General features: G+C 49.3%; 1 protein-coding gene across 1 annotated transcript; it reads right to left on the reverse strand.

Moving 5' to 3' along the window:
- Positions 1-265: 265 nt before the first annotated feature.
- On the reverse strand, positions 266-22,810 carry LOC138107145 (TOG array regulator of axonemal microtubules protein 2-like). The gene is made up of 16 exons (XM_069008456.1): positions 22,680-22,810; positions 21,366-21,412; positions 19,128-19,409; positions 17,645-17,733; positions 16,548-16,698; positions 15,293-15,454; positions 13,151-13,283; positions 12,209-12,314; positions 11,211-11,446; positions 9,570-9,722; positions 8,299-8,416; positions 7,236-7,339; positions 5,668-5,872; positions 4,275-4,491; positions 2,851-2,937; positions 266-698 (listed from the first exon to the last, which is right to left on the reverse strand). The coding sequence occupies exons 1-16, from the start codon at positions 22,808-22,810 to the stop codon at positions 445-447; spliced, it is 2,475 nt and encodes an 824-aa protein (XP_068864557.1). The 3' UTR covers positions 266-444.
- Positions 22,811-23,418: the final 608 nt, after the last annotated feature.

Here is a 23,418-nt window from a genome sequence, read left to right on the forward strand (position 1 = left end):
GCCCTGGGACAGCAGGGAGCCCAGAGCCCTGTGCTTTCCAGGAATGGCTCAGCTGCACACGCACCCTCCTGCTCCTCTCCCGGCCCCACAGCTGAGCAGCCCTACAGCTACACGGGGCACTGGGAGCTGCACAGCTCATTGCAGGGGGCACATGCAGGGCAGAACTGTTCCCTGGCAATGTGCCCAGGCTCTCTAGGCTGGCACAAGAGCCTTCCTCCCGCCAGAGAGCGGCCCAGCTCCCGCCTTACCTCTTTGTGAGGCTGAGCCATGCTCAGCCTTCACCTTGTCCTCAATCGGAAGTTGCTTCAGGCACCCCATGCCACGACTAGGAAGGGGGGTGGAGAGAGCGGGGGCAGGTGCACACCCTTCCTTTGCATTCTGTCATTTTTGGCACAGCTAAGAAGTCACATCCGGAGGTGTCCAACTCAGCACTTTGTCATCTTTCTACAGGTCATCGACACTCCACCAGCCCAAAATGTTGGAGAGGTTTTCCTGCACATGCGGAGGCTGGCTGGCAGCATGCTTCCTCAGCTTGGCGCCCATCACCTTGTAGAGGGCGCAGGCAAGCTTGGTGACCACAGTGCAGACATTGGCGCTTCGGACAGGCAGCGCCTTGTTCCCCAGGAAGGACCAGAGCACGGGCAGGGCGTAGCGCTGGACGACTTTGGGGCTCCTGGGATAAACCCATCCCACAAGCGCTGCCGGAAGAGAGACACAAACTTCTTAACCACCAGCCTTAATGCAAACAAGGATCTACCTCTACTTGTGATTTTGGGAGTCTCTCTGGCTAAGATCAGTGAAATAACAGTGAGAGCCTCATGATCCAGAAATGGGCAAAGCAGCTGAACATCCCCGAAACAGAACCACCAAGCTCTCAGGACTAATTTCTCCAAACAGAGCCTTGTACCTGTGGCAGACTTCACACCTTTACTAAATCATTCCACAATTTATTTCTGCATGAACAGTGACTGAAATGTCAAATTGCCGTTTATTTCCATTTAGAAGTTGTCGAAACCCACGCCAAAGATTTTGAAATGCACCATAGAGAGGCAGTTGAGAGATTTCTAATAAAAGGGATGATTCCATTGTTGTGACCTTTGATGTCAAGTGCCAAAAGTCTCATCTGGCTCTTCCCTTTGCTTGGTGGCACACGGCAAAGGGCAGTATTAGACCACACTTGGAAACTCCAGCCCACCAGAGATGGGTGCTGTTTGACAGCTGGATTTGAAACATCAGTGACTAGCCGGTGTCTTTGGCAGAAGGCTTTTGTGGCTTCTAACAAACAGCTGTTTCAAACCTCAGGCTGTCTTAGGTAATTAGCCAGACCCCATTGCCATGGCATTGGAGCATCTCCAAATTTTAATGGCATTTCCCCTCACAATGTTAATGGCATTTTTTCTTACAATGTGCGCTGAAATAGGGGAATAGAGAGAGAAGAATGCTACACAGGGGACAGAAATGTAACCAAAACACAAGTGTTCTCTCCCGCTGTCTCCAAAGCCTGCTCTCTGCTCATTTTCTGAACTGTATCAAACACAGACAAAAATCTACTACCAACAGGCTCCTTGCATGGCAGATCTGGCTGAGCGATCAAAACCTGATATGGTCTGGGGACCATTCTTATTTTCTGACCAGGCAAAATGTTATGTAGTCGCCATTTATTATTCTGTAGTGGAAGAGACTTCATTTTCTCTATGCTGTTAATCCACCAGCAGTCATCAACATTTAAACAGCTCCTGAAAGTACCTAAAACCAATTTTGCTAAGCAGGAAAAGGCTTACGGTACCCATTTTAAAATGGGAGTTCATTTGAGCTTACATGCAATTAAAGACATCGGTCACTACGCAACTTGCGCAGAGAAATCTCAGAGAGATTGCCACTAAATCTCAGAGAGAGCATCTGCTCTTTCTAAAGAAGTCCTAATTCCAGTTGAATTCCTTTATTTGAAAAAGAGATTAAAATAGCTGCAAAACTAAATTCCCTATTCCTGGAGATCTACTTTATTCAAATGCTCTGTAAAGGGCCTTTGACACTCCAATGGCTGAAGGTGCCCTTTTGAGATTCAGAATGAAGACACAAAGTGTATTAAACCTTGCATTTAAAGATGCTGGCATAATTAGCAGTGGATTTAGCCCCAGCTAAAGCAAGGCTATAAATAAAGCAAGGCTGTACACTGTCTTCTCTAGCGTATATTGAGATTATCATTTTTCCATCCCTTGGCTATTGCTGACATAGCAAGCTCCTCTGAGCAATCAATTATCAGCTGCATTTGGAGCATTTTGGGCAGCGCTGACATAGGAAGACCCTGACTGCACACCCTGAAATGCTCAGTCCAATGGCACTTTGACAGCACAGGCAGGGAGCCTCAGCACTCTGCTTCTGCCCCTCTGCCCCCAAAGGCTGCCTTGCACAAAATCCGGGGCTGAGTTTTGACCTAAGCTGTGACCCCCAGGCACTGCAGGCTTCCACCTCAAAACTTTCCAAGAGCAAAGCAAGAATTCTGTGAGGACAAAACAAATGGATCCCCTGAAACAGCATTTGCCACCATTTTCCCTAAAGGATCAGAGCTGTCCCGGAGCTTCCAAGAGAGGAGCCAGCTTGGGAATTTTTAGCCCCTCCCTTTCCTGGAGGCGGCCCCAGTGAGAGCTCAGCCCCGAGGCCGAGCGCCACCCCCATCTCAGATGCTGCACACCTCTGCAGCAGCCAGGGAAAACCTGCCCAATACACCTTCCATGGGTATTGGGCAGGAGGGACAAGCTCAGCACCTCCTGATTTGGACCTGTCTATTCACTGGCATTCCCTGTAAATTCTGCCTCGGAAGACCTCTTGGCTTAGAAGGGGAGGCCATACCTGAGAGATGCTCCGTGACATCCAGCAGAGCTTGGCCCTTCAGTTCACTCCTTCGGTGGCTGAACTCTTTCATCAGTGATACTTTATCTACAAGGGAAACACACATTTCTGCTCTCTCTTCTGAGGTCATAAGAGAAAGGACAGTGGGGAGGGAAAGGGCAGGGGCAACTACATTTTGTAAAAGAAAGGAAATTCCTGCCGATTTTTGAATCCTTTTCTTCTTTCCTTCCAGCCTACTTGGGAGGATTTTAAATTCCAAAAGAAAAGCTCTCCTTTCACATTTATAAATCCAAAGTTGTCTGCTGTACCAGGAGCTATGTAAAACATTTCACATCAGGGACCTCAAGAGTTCAATCACATGTAAGCAGTGAAAAGGTTTTGCATCCCAGAGCTTTGCAGAAGTGATCTTCTCCCTCCCCTCTGGAAAAGGGTGAGAAGGCTCCAAAATTCACACATCCATTCCCACCTGAAGGATAAGCTGTTTTTAAATTGCAGGTTACCTGTGTGGATCTAGGGACAAGACACCAAGTTACTCATACAAGAGCTATTACTGTTCAGTGCCTCAGTATCCTGTGGGTTTCTGTAACATCTGTGAAATCAGATCTTGGCAGAGAGACTGGAAAATGAACTGATTTCCCAATACTTGACCGTCGTATGTATTTTAGTTTTCCTTGTGCCTATCTGTTGCGGTTTTGGGGGTCTTGTTTGAGTTTAGACACTGTTGCCTGCATTGTCCTGCAAGCCTCCAGTCCTACCACTCTAATAAGCCAAGGCAAGCTTTTCCTGGAGACAGAACGTGTGTGGGATGAACTGTAGTCCCTCGCAGGGTCACCAGGGCTGGCAGTGACAAAGCAGGCAATCTGCTTCATTGGGAACCACTACAGAGCTACACCCCAGTGTGGGTTTCAGTAGCAGGGTATTATTAAGAGCTCCTTTCCTGCATGAGATACAAAAAGGAGGTCCCAAATGATCTTCATGCAAGCATGCAGTAAAGAACTGATCCTGCTGTCCTAATGAAGCTAATGCCTATAATGTGGAGCCTCCCAGGAGGCTGCTCTGCAGAGGTTCTGATGCACCGGCGTCCCTTCATGCCAACAGCAAAGCTATTCATTTGGGAAGTCAAATGGGGACCAGGAAAACTCCAAACATCCCTTTGGCCCTGAATTCCAGCAAAGCTGTAGTCCAGCACTTCCTCTTCAGACAAGCAGCACAGAGCCAAGGGCTCCTGGGACTTTTGGGAAATGCCAATGCACATTCAGGCCTGTTGGGGGACTGGTGCGTAAGGACTGCACCTGCACAGCTTCTGGTGGATGTCAGCTGGAGGTTTCCACAGACAACAACAGCTGTCAAGGCACTCAGCGTTCTCTTGACTTGCAGAGGCAGAGACACAGTTGAGGAGAGTCCATGCCAGGGCTCAGCCTTACCTAAGTGAGCCATGGATGCTTCCAGCGCTTTCACAGCTGCGGCATAAACCCCGGGGTCCTTTGAGTTTAGGTTGTTTGTTATTCCTTCAACCAAACAGATGATCACCGGGTTTAAGGCATCTTTCAGGACGCCTATGATTTCAGCCAGCACGTCCAGCGCCTTCTGCTTCACTTTCTTGTGCGTATCACCAAGTCTCGGGACAAAATAATCAAAAATCTGTGAAGAGAACAAACAACATGAAAGCTGGATTAAAATGTCCTTGTTTGAGGAAGGGATGTAGAAATGAGCACTCAGCAATGTAAAAGATGAAAGTGATCCTTCCTGTCAGGTCAGCACTTGCTTGCACAATTTTCCTGTGGGCCACTCACTGGAATGGTTGCGCAACCTCATGCTGGTTGAAAGATTTTCATATATTTTGAAGAGGTTTGGGCGGGGACAGAATAGTTCCTATGGTGTTTCTCTCCACATCTAAATCATTAAATTAATCCCATTTATTGATGCAAAACAGTATCTTTGCTTTCCAAGTATGGAACCAGATATTTACAATGCCCGTTTTTCTACACAGTTGTCTCAAGTTCTGAGGGCAGTTATGATTTTGCCAAAACTATGGCTGGAGGAGATCCAGGTTTTGTTCCGTCTGTCTCAGAACCTGTGTCTGGAGAAGTGCAGGGCTCGGATCAACTCTTCCAGGATCCAGACCAATTGTCTACCTAGCAGGTAGACTTCTGAAATTTAATGTGCTGTACCGCTCTCATTAGAGCAGGTTCAGTCCCTTGACAGCCACATTATCAGGCACCATTTTCTGGACAAAGGGAAAAAGCAGCTCCTGGGAGGAGAAGGAAGAGATCTGTCCCTAGCTATTTCCCTCCTTTTCCAAAGAGAAAAAAACGACCCCCCCAAGAAGGGTGAGCACCGTCTTTACCAAGAGGAATAGGGATGCCGATGGAAACGAGTAGCCAGAGTTGTGCCTGTGCAAGACAAGTCGGAGTTTACAGAAGTATCCTTTGAAAAAAATTGGTTTAAACCTGCCCAGCCTGATACTTCTCTTCCCCATCCAAACCCATTTTTTTGTCTAGAGAATAATTGCCACGCTTTCAGTGGCTGCATTCCCTTCACTTAACCCAAGTGGGAGTAGGAGACAGCAGAAGTTACACCAGCAGAAAACTCTGTCCTCATTTGATGAACAACATCAATAGGCACCTGCCAGACAAATATATCTGGACTGAAATAACTTGTCCTGAAGCGTGGAGCTGAATTAAATATTTCAGGGTAAGAGGCACCAGCCTGTCCCACACAGCCAGGATGTAGTGCCAAGACACACTGAATTAACTTTCCTGCTACAGGCTTGGGAAAGGAGCTAAAGGAAAGGAACAATGAAGACACCCTACATACTTGGACAGTGTTAGTGGAGACGAGCTGGGGGCTGGTTTTACACAGGTCTAGGAGGAGTGCCACTCCTTCCATCCGTGTCTTAAACTCCTTGGCTTCCAGGAGATTGTAAAGCTTCTGGAGTGGCTCCGTTTCTTTCACAGCCAGAGGTAACGTGACCTGGGCTTTTGGGCGGCGTAGGAGGCGTTCATCAGAGGTAGACTTCACCCTGGAAAATAAAACCAAATTAGGACCTGTTGGTGATCATACCTTCGGTTAACTGTGAGCAGAACATCTTGCGGAGGTTTCCTAATGATGTGATTTCAAGCTAGAAAATCCTGACCTGAAAAACAACGTGACACCTCATGACAATCATTACAGGAGACAATCTGCAAGCAACATTCTCACCAGTGCTTACTCAGGAAAACCAAGGATGAGATGCATCTCACTTATCTCCAGACAGCTTCCCAGGTACACATGTCGCACTGCTTTGTGAGGAAAGAGAGACGCTATTTCCAAGTTTAAATGCCTCATCATGAGGGAGGTGTGTGTCTTATAATAAGGAAACTCATCCCTCTGGAGAAGTGTCTCTACAGCAGGCATGACAATCTGGAAAAGTAGCTCAGATGCATCTGAACAGATGGATAGGGGCATATCTGAAGGATCCAGAAAATCAGTAACAGGGATAAAAACAGAAGCCAGACATCCCAGCACTACGCTCACATGATTGCTTCCCTAGAGACTAGATCCACAGCCTAACAAACCCACTGGGAACAACTCTCTTGGATCAGCCGGTCTCTTCCATGAGCATGGGAAGATCCTGACTATGCTACTGAGCCATGTGGTCACTCTCCTGCCAGCGCTGACCATGACAGAGCTAAATAAATCCCCTCTGTTATCAGAGGACAACAGGTACAAGTAGCTCTCCCACTGGCAGGAAGAGACAGCAAGGACCAAATTCCTGTCTCAAATGCTGATTGCAGCACAGGGGGAAATAAACCAAACATGCTGCCCATCAAGCAAACGGTATGAAGGACAGGAATGTCAAGACAAAACGTCCACATTGAGACACCTGTTGACCAAAGTTGCTCAGGAACTGGCTTGCTACTTACTACTCATCTTGGTACTGTCTGAGGGTAAGAAAACCATGGTTCAGGAAGGCCAAACCACATGCATGGGAAGTGCTATTTTGGGGAACGGCATCTTGCTTCAAGACTGGGACTTCTCATCAAAACCCCCATCTGAAAAAGACTGCTCTCAGAGGAAAAAAACCCTGCTTGAATTTACTTGTCCCAAGTGAGGCAGTGGAGACATGGCCCTCTCACAGCCTCCACAGCACTGTCCTTGCCACTGCACTGGATCTTCTGAGCTGCAACCGATGGGTGTCTTTTTGTCGCCCATTTTTTGTGGAAACCCTTCCAGAGAAGTTGTGTTCAGAGTAATGCAGAAGGAGACATATTTTTTGATAGAGCATTTGTAGGGAAAGGAAACAATCTCTGGCACAGGTCATCTCCACCGGAAAGATTTTCCTGAGGAAGAGACATGTAAAGCTTGTCATGTGCTTTGTCACATCTAACTAAAGTGCTCAGTACCGTTTACTAGAAGGCAATGTGGCCTGGGGCTTCTTCGAGCCATCACTCCTCTTCTTCACAGGCTCCTGGACAGATGGGTGCTCAGCCTTCTGCGTTTCCATCCCCTACAAAGGCATAAAGAAACCCCATGGATCTTTAGAATGTAAAATAGGAAATTACCTGTTTAAAACACAACTTAGAACCAGGATCGCTGCTACCAAGGCTTAGGCAAACATTTCGGAACTTACAGAAGGAAACAGGCCAGAGGTTCAGTGATGCCAACTCTTTGTTTTCAATAGCCCAAGGCAGGTTGTGGCTGCTACCATACTGAGCAGCAGTCTAAAATCCCAAATGCATTACTCTTGAGCATAAATGGGAATAATGCAAACTGGTAGGGAACGAATGTTCTTAAAGGAAGCTGCAGAAAAATTTGGACTCTTTGGAGGTTGGCCCATTGTGTTGGAAGTTGATTTGGTGCCACACTCACTCTCCCTGTTGCTGCACAAAGGCACACTCCCTTCTATAATGTAGGTAAAAAGAATAAAAAAACCTCCAGGCAAACAAATGATTTTCCACTGGATGCTGCTGAATTCACCAAGCTTCTTCCAGCTCCACAGGGCATGACAGCAGGGCAGTATTGCCAGAAGACAGACAGTAATTGTAGTAATTGGGATTGACTGGGACATCTTTTGTATATTTGGAAATTTTCTTGGCACTACTGCTTCCTGTGTCTTTTGCAAAGACTCTGTTATCTCCAGAAGCACTGTTCTCACTTAATTGCGTCACTGGGGGCAGAGTAGGGATAGTGGGGTGGGGGGTTATGCTTAAATGTAAACCCATTTTCTCCTCTTTCCCTTCCCTGTTTGTGGCCGATATTCAAAATATCCAATACTACACTTTTCCCCTAATACTATCTATCAGTTCCTTTGTGCTCTGCAGATGAACAGGTTGAGGATCAACAGTTCGTTCCCAGGAGCAAAAGGATTCGGCAGAAAAGGAATGAGATAAGATTAGGTATGTTTGATCTCATATCAGCAGTGGCAATACTTGCACAAAGGAGACATGTCTCCTACCAAGCACTTACTTTCTTCTTAATTCTTGTCAGAATATCTTCCAGGTCACGGGTGGAAAAAGATTGTTCCAAAAGCCTGTTAAATTTTCGGTGACTCAGCATCATTTTCACCATCTCCTGTCCATAATGCCTAACAAGAAAGAAAGAAAGAAAGGTGAACAAACAAAGGAGGAGTGTTAACAGAATAAGCTGATACCTTAAACTCAGCAGCTGCCATACCTGCATGAGAAGGCATTACCTACTCAGCAAAGAGAGAGATTTACCTCCACTTGTCACTGCACAGTGCTGTCAGCTGAACACAAGAGACAAGAGGCGAACGTGGGGCAACAGAAAATACAATCTCACTCTGAAACTGTGGGTGCGCTTCTGTGGCATCGAAGGATCCCAGGGAACAAGCGAAACACCTCTGCTTTGAGTCAGAGCTTATTAGCAGTGCCTTGCTGCCATTGCACAGTCATTTGCCTTTCTTTAACTGGCAGGGAAGCCAGGACCAAATGCCTCATGCTTGCTTTTGATTATTCTATACCATATGTATGCACAGGGGCAGCTAGTTGCTCATGCGTTCTTGGCAGCTATTAATGGGAATTTAATCCTCAAAGTAAGGGGATTTTGGTGGTTTGGGTTGATTTTGCCACTAGGAAACCACAGTTTTCTTCAAGAAGCAATTTGGAGGTCATTCAGCCCCAGATAACAGCATTATAGAAATCTGCAGAAGAGGTTTAGAAAGACTGAATACATTGGCTAAAGATCCCTGGAATATTTCTAGGAAAGTCTTAAGTTAATGAGAAAGAGATGTATGGGATCCTTCAGTGATGAACATTAGCCAACATTTTGGCTTTGTCTTGTGCACCTAAGGCCAAGCAAAACTGTTTGACTGCCTCATCTGATGGCTCTTTTGATCTCAGGAAAGACTCATTCCAGTCCCAGGAAGCTGGCAATGCTCCCTCTTGCGGGACAACCTCAGGTTCCCCAGCACAGTCATTTCCCCAGACAAGCCAGGGCAGTGGTCACAGCACCAAGCCTGACAGAGCTCAAGAAGCGTTTGGACAATGCTCTCGGGCACATGGAGTGACCCTTGGGGGGCCCTGCGCACGGGCAGGAGCTGGACTCGATGACCCTGATGGGTCCCTTCCAACTCAGCGTATTCCGTGACTCTGTGAACCTCATCCACACAGTGAGGTAACTTAATATTTCCTTTAGCTTCCACTCTTCTGTGGTTTTGCCCTTTACAGCCAGACACCCAACAGTTTTCCTGTTTTAGGAGGGGAAATGAAGATCATTACCTTGTGTCCTCGTGACAGTCCTGAGCAAGCGTCCCTGCCGCGTGCGCCAGCCTCTCAGCCCTGGGCGTTCCTGCGAGCTTCGTGACTCCAGTTTTCTCCATCAAGGACAGGAGGAGTTGGGCCGCGCACTTCCGCACCTGGACGTGGCGGCTCCTGGGAAGAAGAGAGCAAACACTGGGGCACAAGGAGCAGAGGGACACAGCGCAGGCCTTGGCCAGAGCATGCTGTCATTGCTGGGGGAAGGAGGCCTGGATTCTCCCTGACACTTGGGACACCTGTAGAAGGTTCTGTCCTCAGAGAACCACAAAGTTAGCCCTGTACAGAAGGACTGCCTGCAAGCAAGAGCGAGGAACTCAGTCTCCCTGCACTATCTGATACTCAATGTCTTTCCCCAAATTCACTCGGAGAAAGAGGGAAATTAAAGACAAGCCAGGCTGACCCATCAGGGGCCAGCCGCTACACAGACAGCTGCAGCAGGATTGAGGATATTTCCACCCATTTACCCCCAAATCTGCAGACCTTGGGAAAAAAACAAATGCAGGCAAAACACGCTGTGGGACATGAAGTTGCAGAATATCCAGCAATGCAGCCGGTTTCTTCTGTGAGGCTTGGCAAGAGATACATCTGAACGTTTCCCCCTTTTCCAAAGCTGAGGAAAGGGTGGCAGTCAGTTTAGCCAGGTTGTCCTGTTCTAGAGAGTGTCTCTTGGGGACTATCAGGCCCAGCACCAACACTTAAGGCAGCACCTGGTTCAGCTGTCCCATGGCAGTCGGCCTGTGAAGGTGCCTGTACAGTGATTCATCATCTCAAGGCTAACATGAGACATCAGTTTGAATAGAAAGGGGGGCTCTAAGGCCAGGACAGTCATACAAGACTCCTCTTGGCCGGAGCTGCACCTGCTGTGCAGGCTGTGCCACACCCAGCACGTTGTCCCCCATGTGCTCCATGCCCCAGCAAGAACCCTCCTTACTTCTCAAGGGAATGGCATAATGAGGATGCATGGTTTTTCCCAGGGCCTCTGTGGTTAGGGCTGTGAAATATCAAAGAGCGCTCACAGCTGCAGTTGCAATTGTCCCTCTTCCCACAAAACCACAGGGCTCTATCCTTAGCCTTTGCAGGCACTTTCACTTGCCCGCCATTCACCACATCTAGGCAACTCGGACAGACTGGGAGAACTCCAGGAAGCAGCAGCAAGCTGAGTCAGGGGAGGTTGAGGTTGGATATCAGGAAAAAGTTTTTCACCCAGAGGGTGGCTGGGCACTGGAACAGGCTCCCCAGGGCAGTGGTCACAGCACCAAGCCTGAGAGAGCTCAGGAAGCCTTTGGACAACGCTCTCAGGCACATGGTGGGACCCTTGGGGTGTTCTGTGCAAGGCCAGGAGCTGGACTCGATGATCCTGATGGGCCCCTTCCAACTCAGCATATTCTGATTCAGCTCTGTGATTCTGTCAACTAATGGGCTGCACGAGGGCAGAAATAGGTGACAAGAGGAAAGAAGTGAGGTTGATCGGAGAGTCACTGAGTTCACAGAAGATGCAGGATACAGGACCCTTCCCTCCCACCATTCCCATTCTCTCTCTCAGCCCTTCTCCCCCCCACACAATAGAAGGTGAAGAATATCACTAAGACAAGAAGAACCTACTGGACTCCACTGTCCATGAGAGCAGTCATTGCTCGTGCAGGAGTCACATGCTCCACCATGACTCCCAGGGTCTGACTGGCTGCTTTCTGAACAAACTCTGGGGAGTTCCACACCATCTGGAGAAGGACCCGAGCAACCTCATCCACCTCCGAGTCCATGTCCTTCTGCAAGGTCACAAAGAGCTCTCCAAGAGTGACGATTGCACAGTAAGACACCTTTGAGCGAAGGTTGGTCACCTGGGGAAGTCATGAGGGGAAACATAAGAATCACCTTGAAAAGAAAACCAGTTGCCTTAGACAAAAGTCCCAGGAAACGACAACACTTCCAGCTGTGTCCTGGGGAACACAAAAGCACAGGCAGAGCAGAAGAGCACAAGCACAGAAAGGCACTTACTCTGGCACCAACTTGTGCTAGGCCTCAGGCCTGCTTACTGCAGGCCTGAAACATATTATTTCACTTAAAGTGTTCTACTTAACTCTTCTGTAATGTCCACTGCTTTGGTTTTAGGCCCTTTTATTCAAAAAACAAAGAAACAAATTAAAGCAAGGGCTGCTCTCAAACCATAAAGGCACAAGCCATAAAGACAAAGGAGTCATTTACTCCTGTTTGAAAAAGCAACAGCAGCGGTTGAAGCCCTCAGCCAGGAAACAGAAAACACAGGCTCAAGTCTACAGACTAATTGGCAGGGTTGAATCACAGCTTGGGCAGAGATTTGGACTGCAGCAAATAACATAATTGGTGTCTCCGTTTCTGCATTTGCACGTTGCATGATAATGGCAGCTCGCTCCAAGAGGAGAGTGCCCGAGAGTGCCCGACCTAGCAGTAAATAGAGCTACACGTGCACACAGATCCTATAGAGAGCTGACAGACATGAGAAATATAAGGTCTAGAAACAGAAATGAAGGCAGTCCCTGAGCACACAGGGAGATGAACAGGCACATATCTACTCTACACACCGTGTATGAGGCACGGAGGACGATTCAGAACAATGTTCTTACCTCGTTGGTAAGTGCCAAGCAAACCTCACGAAGTCTACAAAGAAGGACTTCTGAGTGGGACTCAGCCAGGTGTTTGATGCTGAAGAGTCCCTTCTCCTTCAGCTCCCTGAAAGGCAAGTACCAAAAAGATTGACTTTCTCTCCACCCAAGAACTAGGCAGCACCCTCTGAAATTACCAGGCTGGTGGCTCAGTCAAACAAAGGGAGGTGCTTTTCAGGCAGTACTTGATGAAATCGTGGCACTCGCTGCCACAGGTTGCTGTGGCTGTCAAAAGCATACACAAATCCAAGAGGCAAACAGAGGGGTTTCAGAGTCTTCGTTTGTGGCCGTTTAACAAGGCAGCCTTTCTGAAGTCTCTGGCACATGAAGTCCCTATGTCAGTGCTTCCTGGAAGCTGTGAGACCGTGCCATGCTGCTGTTTCTTGTCACCTCCCTGTGACTCTATGGCACAACTCAGTGCATTTCTCAGAAAGAAGAACTCCCTGTAGCTGCTCCTGGGACTCACATGCGGAAGGTCACAGGCAGACCCCGACTCCTGCCACTGCTGCCAGCAGTGGGGCCAGAGACAAATCTTACTCAGTCCCACTGGGCCCTGAGGCACCCAAATCTCTACACTCCAAACTGCTGCCATCCTGCTTCTGGCTTCAGCCAGCAAATCATCTTGTCCCACAGCTTTCTCTCTTCCCTCAAGATTTCCTTTGCAGCTCCACAGAGCAGCAGGCAAAGCGAGGAAACAGCACGGACCTGCTGCAGCTGGAGCACTGCTGCAGAGCAAGGCCAAGAAAAGGCTGCTCTCAAATCTTTATCCTCTCTCTGCTCTGGAGTGGTTTCACTGGTGCCCCTCGGCCCTCTGGGCTGTTGGGGCTCAGAGGCACTAGCAAGATACTCTCCTCACCTACCTTAACGCTAAGAGGGAGAAAGAGGGAACGGGGCCTTTCTTACCAGTCATCGCTGCTGAGCAAGGAGAGTGCCTCGAGCAAGGACTGCTGTGGCTCCAAAGAGGCTCCGTCCTTCTGCCCCTTCCCACGGAGCGGCTCCTCTCGGCGCTCGGCACCAGTGGCCGTCTGCGGGGTCACTGTAAGGAGAGGGTCAGCCCTGAGCGCTGCAGCCCCGGGCAAGGCACCCCGCCATGGAGCGGCCTGCAGCCCCATCTCCCAGCCAGGCTTCCATGAGGTACAAACTGGCACTGGCTCAGAGAATTCCCTGCTCTCTGGCTCCTTGCTTTCTCCCAGCCCCCCCCAGCTGGGCACAGCTCCTTGGCTAAACCTGACAATTGCCCACACAGCGCCAGCTCCCGAGTGCCACAGGTACCACAGCCAGCGGCACCTTCCTGAGGCCGCAGAGCTCCCACTCCCTGTGAGACAGTGCCCACCAGCAGGACTTGCTACCCCAGGAGGGACCCCTCAGCTGCCTCTCTTGTCTCAGCACCCTGATTTCCCCGAGCCCTGAGGACAGAGGCACTCTGCAACTCCCTGAGGAAAGACCTGCAGCTGCCTCGTGACAGCACCAAGCCGAGCCTGAACAACCGAGCCCTGCTGGGCCCGGCTGAATCCCCTCAGAGCAACTACCAGGGAACAGCGATACCTGACCCTTCACACCTCACAGCGCCTCTGTTCCCATTGACTTCAACTGCTCTAGACAGAGGGCAGCTGAGTGCACTTACATTTCAGCCTGCTATTGAGAAGGGAGTAGTTCATGGAGTTTGTTCTTTCTAAGCATCAGGAATCTTTACTATTTCGGTAAAGTACACACTGGCTGTATTTCAAAGATGCTGAGGTGAAATTTGTTTGCCATCAAATGGACTTGTGTGCACACTGTGCAAGCCTAAGCTTTCTCTTATGGAAAAATGGAATCTCTAGCCCAGATGGTTGATAAAAAAGCCTTCCAAATGCAAATTGATGATATGAATACCTAAAGACAGATGCAATTTGTGGGCAGATGAACTCTCTTGATAGTCAGTTTACAAGGTATGAGAAAATTCAGACGATAAATCCATTTCTTATGAAACCCATTTGTCATCAAAAGGACTGTTCATCATAAATTTCATGTCATGCACTCAACAGGTAGTTTTCTAATGTGTACATGGAAACATCTGAGCTGTCTCAAATGATGGAGTTTAAATATTGCACAGAATCTAGAATATTCAGATGGGAGCTAATCTGGCTGTCACTGATGTAGCCCTGTCACTGCCATCAGTGGTGTCACTGCAGCAGGATGTCGATGTATACATCTATATTCAGAATGAATGGGGAGCCACGTCAGGCTAGTTCTGGTCAATTGTGACCATGGAAGTAGCATCACTAGAAAAGAGCACTCAAAGTATCATTCCTAGCTCCCTTCTTCTTATCTCACCCTACTCAGGATCATAGCACAGGCAGGCTGCCCTCAAAGGAGAGGCAAGAGCCACTAGGGACTATGTGCTGTGTATTCACGGCGGGCAGCAAACAGCCTGGGAGCACCAGGCAGCCCCTCCTGGCTGTCACCTGCTACACAGGCCGCTGTATTTGGGTGGGGTGACACAGGAGGCGCTGCTTGTTCCCTCTTGGCATTGCAGGCCGTGGGATGGCAGCAGCGAGAAGCCATTGGGCACTTCTGGGAGCAGCAGCACGGCTGCACCAAGTGGCTGACTGCCATGCAGAGACAACCCTTGCTGGGAGAGCAGGAAAGCTGGCTGCAGAGCCGGACAGCAGCACAGGCAGAGGGCCAAGATGGAGAGCGGACAGTTGATCGTGGTGGTACTCGGAGGTGCACAGTGAGCACACCCTGCCAGACTGCCCCGAGCTCATCCCTGCAGTTACAGCTGCCTCCTGGCACCAGTGCTGTAGTTTGGTCTATCAGGATGGGCAAAAGCCAGAGCTTAGGTCTTTACCACTACTTTATGCAGCTCAGCTTTCCAATGGATCTCTAAGAACCAAGTGCTCCAGTACTGCCGAGCTGGAGTAACTCAAGAGTAGATTTGCTGTCCATTCTCAGCACAGGCTATGAACCCAAGATCCCAGCTGTGGTGGCTGAGGCAGGAGGCGGTTTGCGCTCCTTGTGCAAGGAAAACCGGTGCAGGAAAAAGCTGCTGTGGAGCAGGCTTACCTGAGGAGTTGCGTGGGAAGCTGCCGTCTCCATGGATGATGGGCTTATTGGGCAGTAAGGGCACATTGTCCTGCTTCCTCAAGACCTTCTCCTTCAAGGCACTACCAGGGTGTTTTCTCTGCACACTGGAAGCTGTGCCATTGACAGGCAGTAGGCTAAAGCCTGCAGGGACCAAAGAGGAGCTTGGGAGTGGAGGCTGACAATGGAAAGGCCCAGAAAACTTGCTGGAGCTGGGTAACGTCTCTTTGTTATCCCAACGAACTTCAAGTATAACAGTGGCACAGTACCACGGGAAAGTGATCACAGAATCACAGACTCCTAGAAGAGTTTGGGTCTGAAGGCACCTTTTACCACCATCTAGTCCAGCTCCCATGAGCAGGGACATCTTCAGCTAGAGCAGGTTCCTCAGGGCCCCATCTAACACGGCCTTGAACACCTTCAAGGATCGATCAACAACAGCTTCTCGGGCCAAACTCTTCCAGTGTTTCATCCCCTTCATTATAAAAAAGTTCTTCCTAATATCTAATCGAAATCTACCCTCTTCTGGTTTCAAACCAAATTGCAGGGATGCTTCCCTGAAGAAACAAGGAAACCCCAGTATTGCTTTTCTTTTGTTTCCCTGTTTCAGAAGCTGGCTGGGGAAGTTCCCAAAAGAAAGCGCAGATAACCTTGCGTGATGCCCTCGGGCTGAGTGCTGCCTCCTGAGGTCCCTGCTGCTGCCCTGGGGCAGCGCACACAGCACTGCAGTCAGAGCCCCTCAGCCGGGATTCAGTCGGGAACGCTGCTTGCTCCTGGGGCTACAACAGAAGCACTGGCTCGGGGCTTCAGCACAGCTCTACAGCGCCAGCTCCTCAGCAGGGAGTGGTGGGAGAAGGGTCTCTGGGGTTTTCATTAGAAGGAGTTGAATTTTGTTTCTTCCAGGTTGCACCTTGGTTGAAAAGCATTCTTTTGGACCCACTTTTCCTGGAGGCTGCTAGCCAGGAGAGAGTCTGAAGCCCCAGTGTACTTTGCAAGACAGAATTTTACACTCTGAAGGACTTCAGAGGGGAAGGTGGGAAGCTGATATTCTGTTACTGACTCAGTGAGGCCCTGGGCAAGACACTTCATGCCTCTCCATTTTTCTTTGGGGACTGGAAATACATCCTATGCAAACTCCCACTTGGATGCGAGTGTAACAGCCCTCCAGTCTGAGGGCAACACTGTGCAGAGGGCAAGCAAGTGATCAGAAAGGACCCCAGGTGTAGCAACCACTTACTTGCTGCAGCTGCATCCCCGGGGTCAACTGTCTGTGGAAGCAGCTGCAAGGACGTTTCCTTTTCTCTCTTTGTCTTGATCTCTGTCTCCAAAGGCCCCATTGGATTCCGCTCTAAGTTCCTTTGAGCCAAAATGCACAATGCAGCACGGATCTACATGCAATGGGAATGCATCAGAGACTGTAAGCAGAGACACACAAACCAGACACAACATCTCATCAGGAGCACAGAGTCCATCGAGTTCCACAGTCCTTGATGCAGCTCCATGTACATTCCAATGGTTCCTGAAGAATGTCTCCTGTCCTCACCTTGGCAATTACACACAGTGAGGTGGAACGCTTTATTGCCATAACCTTCCACTGCTCCAAGGTACTGTTTCTCCGCCTATGTCAAGAGGCCCTGCTTGAAGCAAGAAAATCACAGGAGTGCTCCAAGACAGATGAAGAGCCCACGTGACCGGTGGGCAGGCAGTTCCCTTCCTACATGGCAGGAAGAATAAAAACCATGTGCAATACGCAGCAAGGAGGGGTAATTAGCTGTTGCTTAACACTCATGGCCAGGAATTGCAGCAGTTTCTCACTTCTGGCTTCTGAAGGACTCAGCTGCTCTCGGAGATCGTGAGGCCAAAAAGAGGAGTCACGTGAAAACAAGTTGCAGAAACATTGATGTTAATGTGCAGAAAAATTGAGAATGAGAGGGCTGTGAGATACAGCAAGAAAGGTAACCAGGAAAAATCAAAGTCTCCCATTTTATTTTGCAGCCTTGCTTACACTCAGCATTAGAATCCTTGCTTCTGTGCTTCCGAGGATGCACTTTGCCCACATTCACTGATGTGTAGCTTGCTCTGCCATTCAGAACTTCTCTACAAGGGCCTTTGCACATAAAGAATGCTTCTGGCATGACCTTAGCACCATCTCCAAACCAGTGACCTTGCCACCACTGGAAATAGCCAAGCAATTGCTCTGGAGCTGTCAAATATATTCCCAAGAGAATCCCCATCCCCCAAGAGTGGAAGATTATGATTTTCAGGGACATTTTGGGCCAAACACTAAACAGTCACTGGAAAGGAAGTCTGCTCATCCCTGTCCTTATCCCTCACCTTTTGAAAGCCATCCTTCAGGGCTTCGGCATTCGTAAGGCCAGCACCGGTGGGGTGATCCGTCTCCTTGGCCTGGCTCAGTGGGAGGCCTGTTAATGGAAGCAAAGGTTCCTGTAAATCTCTGGCACACTTCAAGCCCCCAACAGCGCCACGCTGGGCAACAGGCAAGACAGCTTCCAGACTGCGGAGCTCTGATAAGGCCCAGAGATTGTGTCTGAGAGCAGCAAGGTACATATGCCTAGAACCTCTCCCAATGGATGGGCTACTGCCACAGTGCACTGGCAGCAGACATGGCATTGCTCTGTTGGCCAGCAGAGTGAAACCTCCTGCATGATGAAGGCCTCATCCCTGGGTGCTGGAGAGCCGCTGTGTTTGATAGAGAAGGGCAGAGACGGAGCTTGCTCCTGACAGAGATTCTTATCTGCCCTAATTCATGCTGATTTTAGTACACATCTTCTTCCTGGGTCCTAAAAGAACTCCTGGGTTCTAATACCTGTAAGCATTTAGATCAATATTTTCTTCTCTTTGTGGCAATATTTTAGAGGACATGAAAAGAAAAGCTTAGGATTGCAGGAGTGTTAGCCAAACGTGAATTGTGTTCTTGAAACGGGATCATTTGCTTTCCCCGAGGATTTTCATTCTAAACTGTGTGAGATTGGGCCACTTTCAGGCCAGTCTGACTAAAGGCTGATTTTCCTAATGGAAGTGGAACAATGTAACTCGTTCTGAAATACTCCCCAACAGAGCCCTTAGAACTCAGAGGATGAGTCACTCTTTACATGGCTTCACAGAGGATAAAATCCCGTGGCAGCAAAGTAGCAAAAAACCAATGTCTTAAATCAGGATTTTTTTCCCTGCAAAATGGTCAGCTTAATAATAAAAAAGAGTTAGATATGGGCTTTGAGGAAGGAGGGCTATTCTGGATTGGGGGCAAGGCCTCGGAAGGTAAGAGCATCTGGGAAGTTAACAGGGAAAAACTACTGACTCCAGGGTAACCTCCTTGGGAGCAGTGCAGTCAGTCCCAAGTGCAAAGTGGAGACACAAAATGTAACAGAGGCCACAATGCCAACATAAAGTATCTGAAGCTACACTATTTCATTGGAGAGATTCCCAGGTAACTTCTAAAGAGCTGCACAGGGAAACACGCTCCTGCCAGCAGCCACTTGAGGCAGACCAGGGAGACACCCTGACCCACTTCCAGAGAGCCAGCACAGGAACAGCCTGGCCTCTGGGCTGCCCTGGGACAGCAGGGAGCCCAGAGCCCTGTGCTTTCCAGGAATGGCTCAGCTGCACACGCACCCTCCTGCTCCTCTCCCGGCCCCACAGCTGAGCAGCCCTACAGCTACACGGGGCACTGGGAGCTGCACAGCTCATTGCAGGGGGCACATGCAGGGCAGAACTGTTCCCTGGCAATGTGCCCAGGCTCTCTAGGCTGGCACAAGAGCCTTCCTCCCGCCAGAGAGCGGCCCAGCTCCCGCCTTACCTCTTTGTGAGGCTGAGCCATGCTCAGCCTTCACCGTGTCCTCCCTGGCAGTGACCCCGGGGGCAGCGCTGCTCAGCTGCCCCTGCCGGGGCTCCTGGGCCAAGGCCCCCTGAGCAGGCTGCGAGCGGAGACCTGCACTGCCAAGGCCGGGCTTCCGCACGTCAGTTGGCACCAAGCCGAAAAGTTCAGCCAGGTCCCTTGGGAACAGAGGCATCCCAGGTCCTATCACACACCATGAATTTTTTTTCTTCCTCTGGGCTTTTGTTGTAGACTCAGAAGAAGCTGTAGATCAGGTACAAGGGAAGAAGTGAGTTAGTTGAACTCCCACCTTTACAATCACCACAACTAATGGGTGAGGCACTCGAGGGGTGTTTTAATATTGAGAAGATCGCTTTGTTTTTATTTTTCATGAGACTAGCATCACTATAATTGGTCTGAACTCTATGGAGCTGGCAGGACAGGAGAGAGACATTCCACTACTTTGCTTCTGTGCTGCTCATGGCTCATCCACTAGTTGGGGATCCCTTTCCTTCCAAACAGTTGGCAACCCACAGGGGGGTCTCTAGAATTTGACAATTCCACCTAGGAAGTAATTGCTTTCCAAAGCCAGTTTTCAAGGCCTTTGTTTCTGTAACTCCCCCTCAGTTCTCGGCTGGGTTTTGTTGGTGGTTTTTATTTCTCTTTACAACAAAGGCAGTGCTGGGACACAAACAATGGCACCACGTGTTAGAAGCTGCAGAAGATTTGCAATCAAAATTAGATGTCCCCAGTATTCAAGCAGCCCATATCTGTAGGGAGCACATTGTTCATGCAAACGTTCCAGCTTTTCTCTGCTTTGTTGCTCCAGGGGTTTATTCCCTGCTTTCTCCCCTGTGGAGACACCCAAACCCAACATAAACATGACCTGCCTCAAAACATTTCTGATCTTCGCTAATCCTGACAATTCAAAATTTTCTTAATGGAAATGGCAGGGGCAGGTTAATCTGAAATGCTCTCCAACGGAGCTTTTAAAACTCAGAGAACTAATCATTCTGTACAGGCCTCCACCGATGATAAAATCATGTGGCAGCAGGGCAGTAAAAAGGAATAACTGTCTTAAATCAGGATTTTTTTCCCCTGTAGAATGGTCAGCACAATTATAAAAGCGTAACAGGTAAGCTTTAATGAGATAGCTCATTTCTAGTGCAGAATTAATCCAGCTAAAATGCCACCTTACATACTCAGCAATACTTCTCCCCAGATGCATTCAGCATTCCAGCTGCATATCAGCAATTACGGAGTCATTCCAAAGGGGCCTTGCCAAGGATTTGGCAGAACTAACCCTGAGGCAAGGAACCAGTGGATCTGATCCCTTTTTCTGCATCAGCAAAATTGTTCCTTCAAATCTCACCTCTCCTATCATTCCACGCCCAGAGATGGCAAAGGAACAACACCACTGTCATTGAGGCTTTGAACTTGAAAGCAGGGGCTGACACACATGCACCAGACACCGCATTTTGTCTGGCACAACTCTTCTTGTCAGGGCTCAGGCAAGGCAGGGAGGGGGGACAGGGCAGAAGCCATCTCCTCCCCCAGCCTCAGCCTGCACTACTGACACGGGCAGAGAGAGTCGGGGAAGAGATTTGCCATCGTGAACCTGCCATAGGTGGCTTTAGGCCTGTGCTGTCAGAGGATGACAAACTCTGATCCTGCATAGGCTGCATCCATTTGGAAGTCTCCTTCCCCTTAATTGGAACATTAACAAGGCCTTTCTGTCTAAGGAGGTTTCCCTATTTCTCCCCATGCAAAACCAGGCAATGTCCATGAATCTCCTTCAGATCGCAAAGGCTTCAGCACAGAAACTGCCCCAAGGGAAGGTGTCCTCCTTCAAAGGCAGGAGGAAGGAGTGGGAACATTTCTCCTTTCATGCTAAATGTCTTTTTTTCTCTACTAATTATGACCTTAGAAAGGGTGCAGGGAGACGAAAGGCATGTGCAGGATGGAGAGGAATGTTTTCTTTTCTTGTGGCACATTTCCCGAGCCCCAAGGTACCAGTGCAGCTCCTGGAGTAATTTTCGCTGCACCACCGGAGCACACTCCCAGTGACCAGGCTCTGGGAGAGTCCACTGAGCCCATCAAGGAATTGAAAGGGATTCGAAGAAATTTAAAGCAGGATGGTTTTCAACCCAAATGTCCCAATGCCACCCCTGGATCAGCATTCCAATGGTCATTTTAGGGACAGACATGCCCTGTACCTACTTGCATGTTCAGAGTTCTTCTCTTTGCTTCTGCTGCTGGATCTTGGCCTTGAGAAAATGGAGGACAAAAGAACATATGAGCAGGTAGAAAGAGAAGGGCATGGAATGTGTGTAGCAACAAAGGAGGCAAACCTTCTTAGCATGGTCCCCCTGATGAAGGAGGAAATGCAACACATAAACCCAACTGCAAAACTGCAAACCAACCCAACTGCAAACCCAATTGCAAAGCTGATGAATTGTCCTTAAGCTTTCAGTTGCTGGAGTCCCACAGAGCTTGCCAAGCTCCGGCTGAAACACAGCAGTCATTCTTCAACTTGCATCAGACCTGCCCAGTTCTCTCCTTTTGGAGCCAAGTGGCTCCTACAGCCTCTGTGAAGCAGCAAGAGCTGCTGAGCTGAGACACAAGTCTGTATGGAGGGCAGCTACTTTTGTTCTCCTGACAAAGCTTGACTTTGCCTGCTCATGCCTTACACTGGTGACAGTCTCGGGCTACATGGGGTCATAGCACTGCTCTCTCCTGAGAATGACAGTACACCTGCTTGCTCTTTCAAGGACAAAAAGGCCTTTTCCAACTCAGCTGCTAGGTAAGGATACTCAGATTGCACTTTAAAAGCCCTACGGATGCTTTTCAATTGCATCTTCTGTGACTCCTTCCTTATCCTTGTCACTAGGATAAGCTTGACAGCTACATTTTCTCACACCTATATCCAAGCTAATATCTTTGCATCAGGTACAGTCCTGTAACTCTTCTCTAGCACCTTGCCCTCTTTGATCTTAAGCCCAGATCGAAATACTAGACATCGATCAGATTATACATCTGTACCCCAAGTTTTATCTGGGCTCTGGTTTCACGGTGGAGGCCCAGGCACAGAGAAGTCACGCCTGACATTTACAGAAGCAGCACCTGAATTTGCAGACACCTCCTCAGTAGCCAATATTTGCCCTGCCATATTCTCATGGCTGCAGAAGTTGACAGTCAAGGATCACAGTATTCAAAGAACTGCAGTATCCAGATCCATGCAATACAGTTCCCAAATGACACCACAAACATCATAGAGGGAATCAGCAGCCAAGTCCAGCAGAGGACCTGTTCTGAGGAGCTCTTAAGCCCTGCCTCCTCTTCCCCACAACCACCTCTGCTCTTAGGGCATATGGTGTTGGGTTTGCCATTGCGCTGGATCACCACAGATGGGCAAAATGGGGAATACACGGAGGTTTGCCTAAATACATGGGAGAGATGACTGTGGAAAATAACCTCACAAGACTGAAAGAGCGAGAGGAACAGCACACTGGAGCAGCAGACACCTTGGCTTACCTCATCTCCGGGGACTCCTGGAAATCCAGCTGCAGAGAGCTTGGGACAGACGCTGCCGCACTGCTCACAGGGGGACTCACTGCCTTGCGTATTGGGGGGATCAAAGGTGGTCCCAATGACCCCTTCTTCATATCCCCACCACTGGAAAACAGCAAGGAAGCCTGCAAAGAGTAGAACACAGTACTCCTCAGATCAAGCATCCAGCCTTGCCCCCATTCATGCCTGAAGACATTTAGCCATGGTGTTAGCTGGGACCTGGCAGAAATGTCAAACTGATGGAGCAGCTTGGTCTAGGACAGGGAATGGAAAGGGAAGTGGTGAGTGAGAGACCATGTCCCACATTTGCCACTTCTATCCCTGTGCTCACTTCTCTGGAAATATGGCTGGATTGCCAGCTGGCATCCACATGTTTGGCACCAAGATGTCCTGTGGTGCCACTGCCTCCACTGGCCTTTTGGATCGTATGGGAATGGGCTTGGATCCCTGTCCCTAAAGCACCTAACAGCCAGTGCTGATCTCCAGCCAAGCCCCCACAAAGCCATTCTGCAGGATGTCCAAACCTGCTTTTCTCAAGCCCCTCCTTTCTGCTGCTGCTTCCCTTCCCTCGTACAGTTCCCCAGCAGCCTTTGAGCCCCGATGCTGCTGAGCTCTGGGGATGCTCGGTGCTCTCCAGCTCCCACACATCCATCATCTCAGGCTCACTGGCATTTAGGAAGTTCCACAGAGCTCCCTGCCCTGC

This window comes from Aphelocoma coerulescens, chromosome 3 (assembly GCF_041296385.1).
Source record: "Aphelocoma coerulescens isolate FSJ_1873_10779 chromosome 3, UR_Acoe_1.0, whole genome shotgun sequence".
NCBI lineage: Eukaryota > Metazoa > Chordata > Aves > Passeriformes > Corvidae > Aphelocoma > Aphelocoma coerulescens.

Excerpts from the sequence above, each read along its gene's own strand:
- LOC138107145 (XM_069008456.1), bottom strand. The coding sequence starts at position 22,810 with ATGAAGAAGGGGTCATTGGGACCACCTTTGATCCCCCCAATACGCAAG. Across the intron at positions 16,699-17,644 it reads TGAAGGATGGCTTTCAAAAG|ATCCGTGCTGCATTGTGCAT; the intron begins GTGAGGGATAAG and ends CATTGCATGTAG. Across the intron at positions 11,447-12,208 it reads GCTTGGCACTTACCAACGAG|GTGACCAACCTTCGCTCAAA; the intron begins GTAAGAACATTG and ends TGACTTCCCCAG.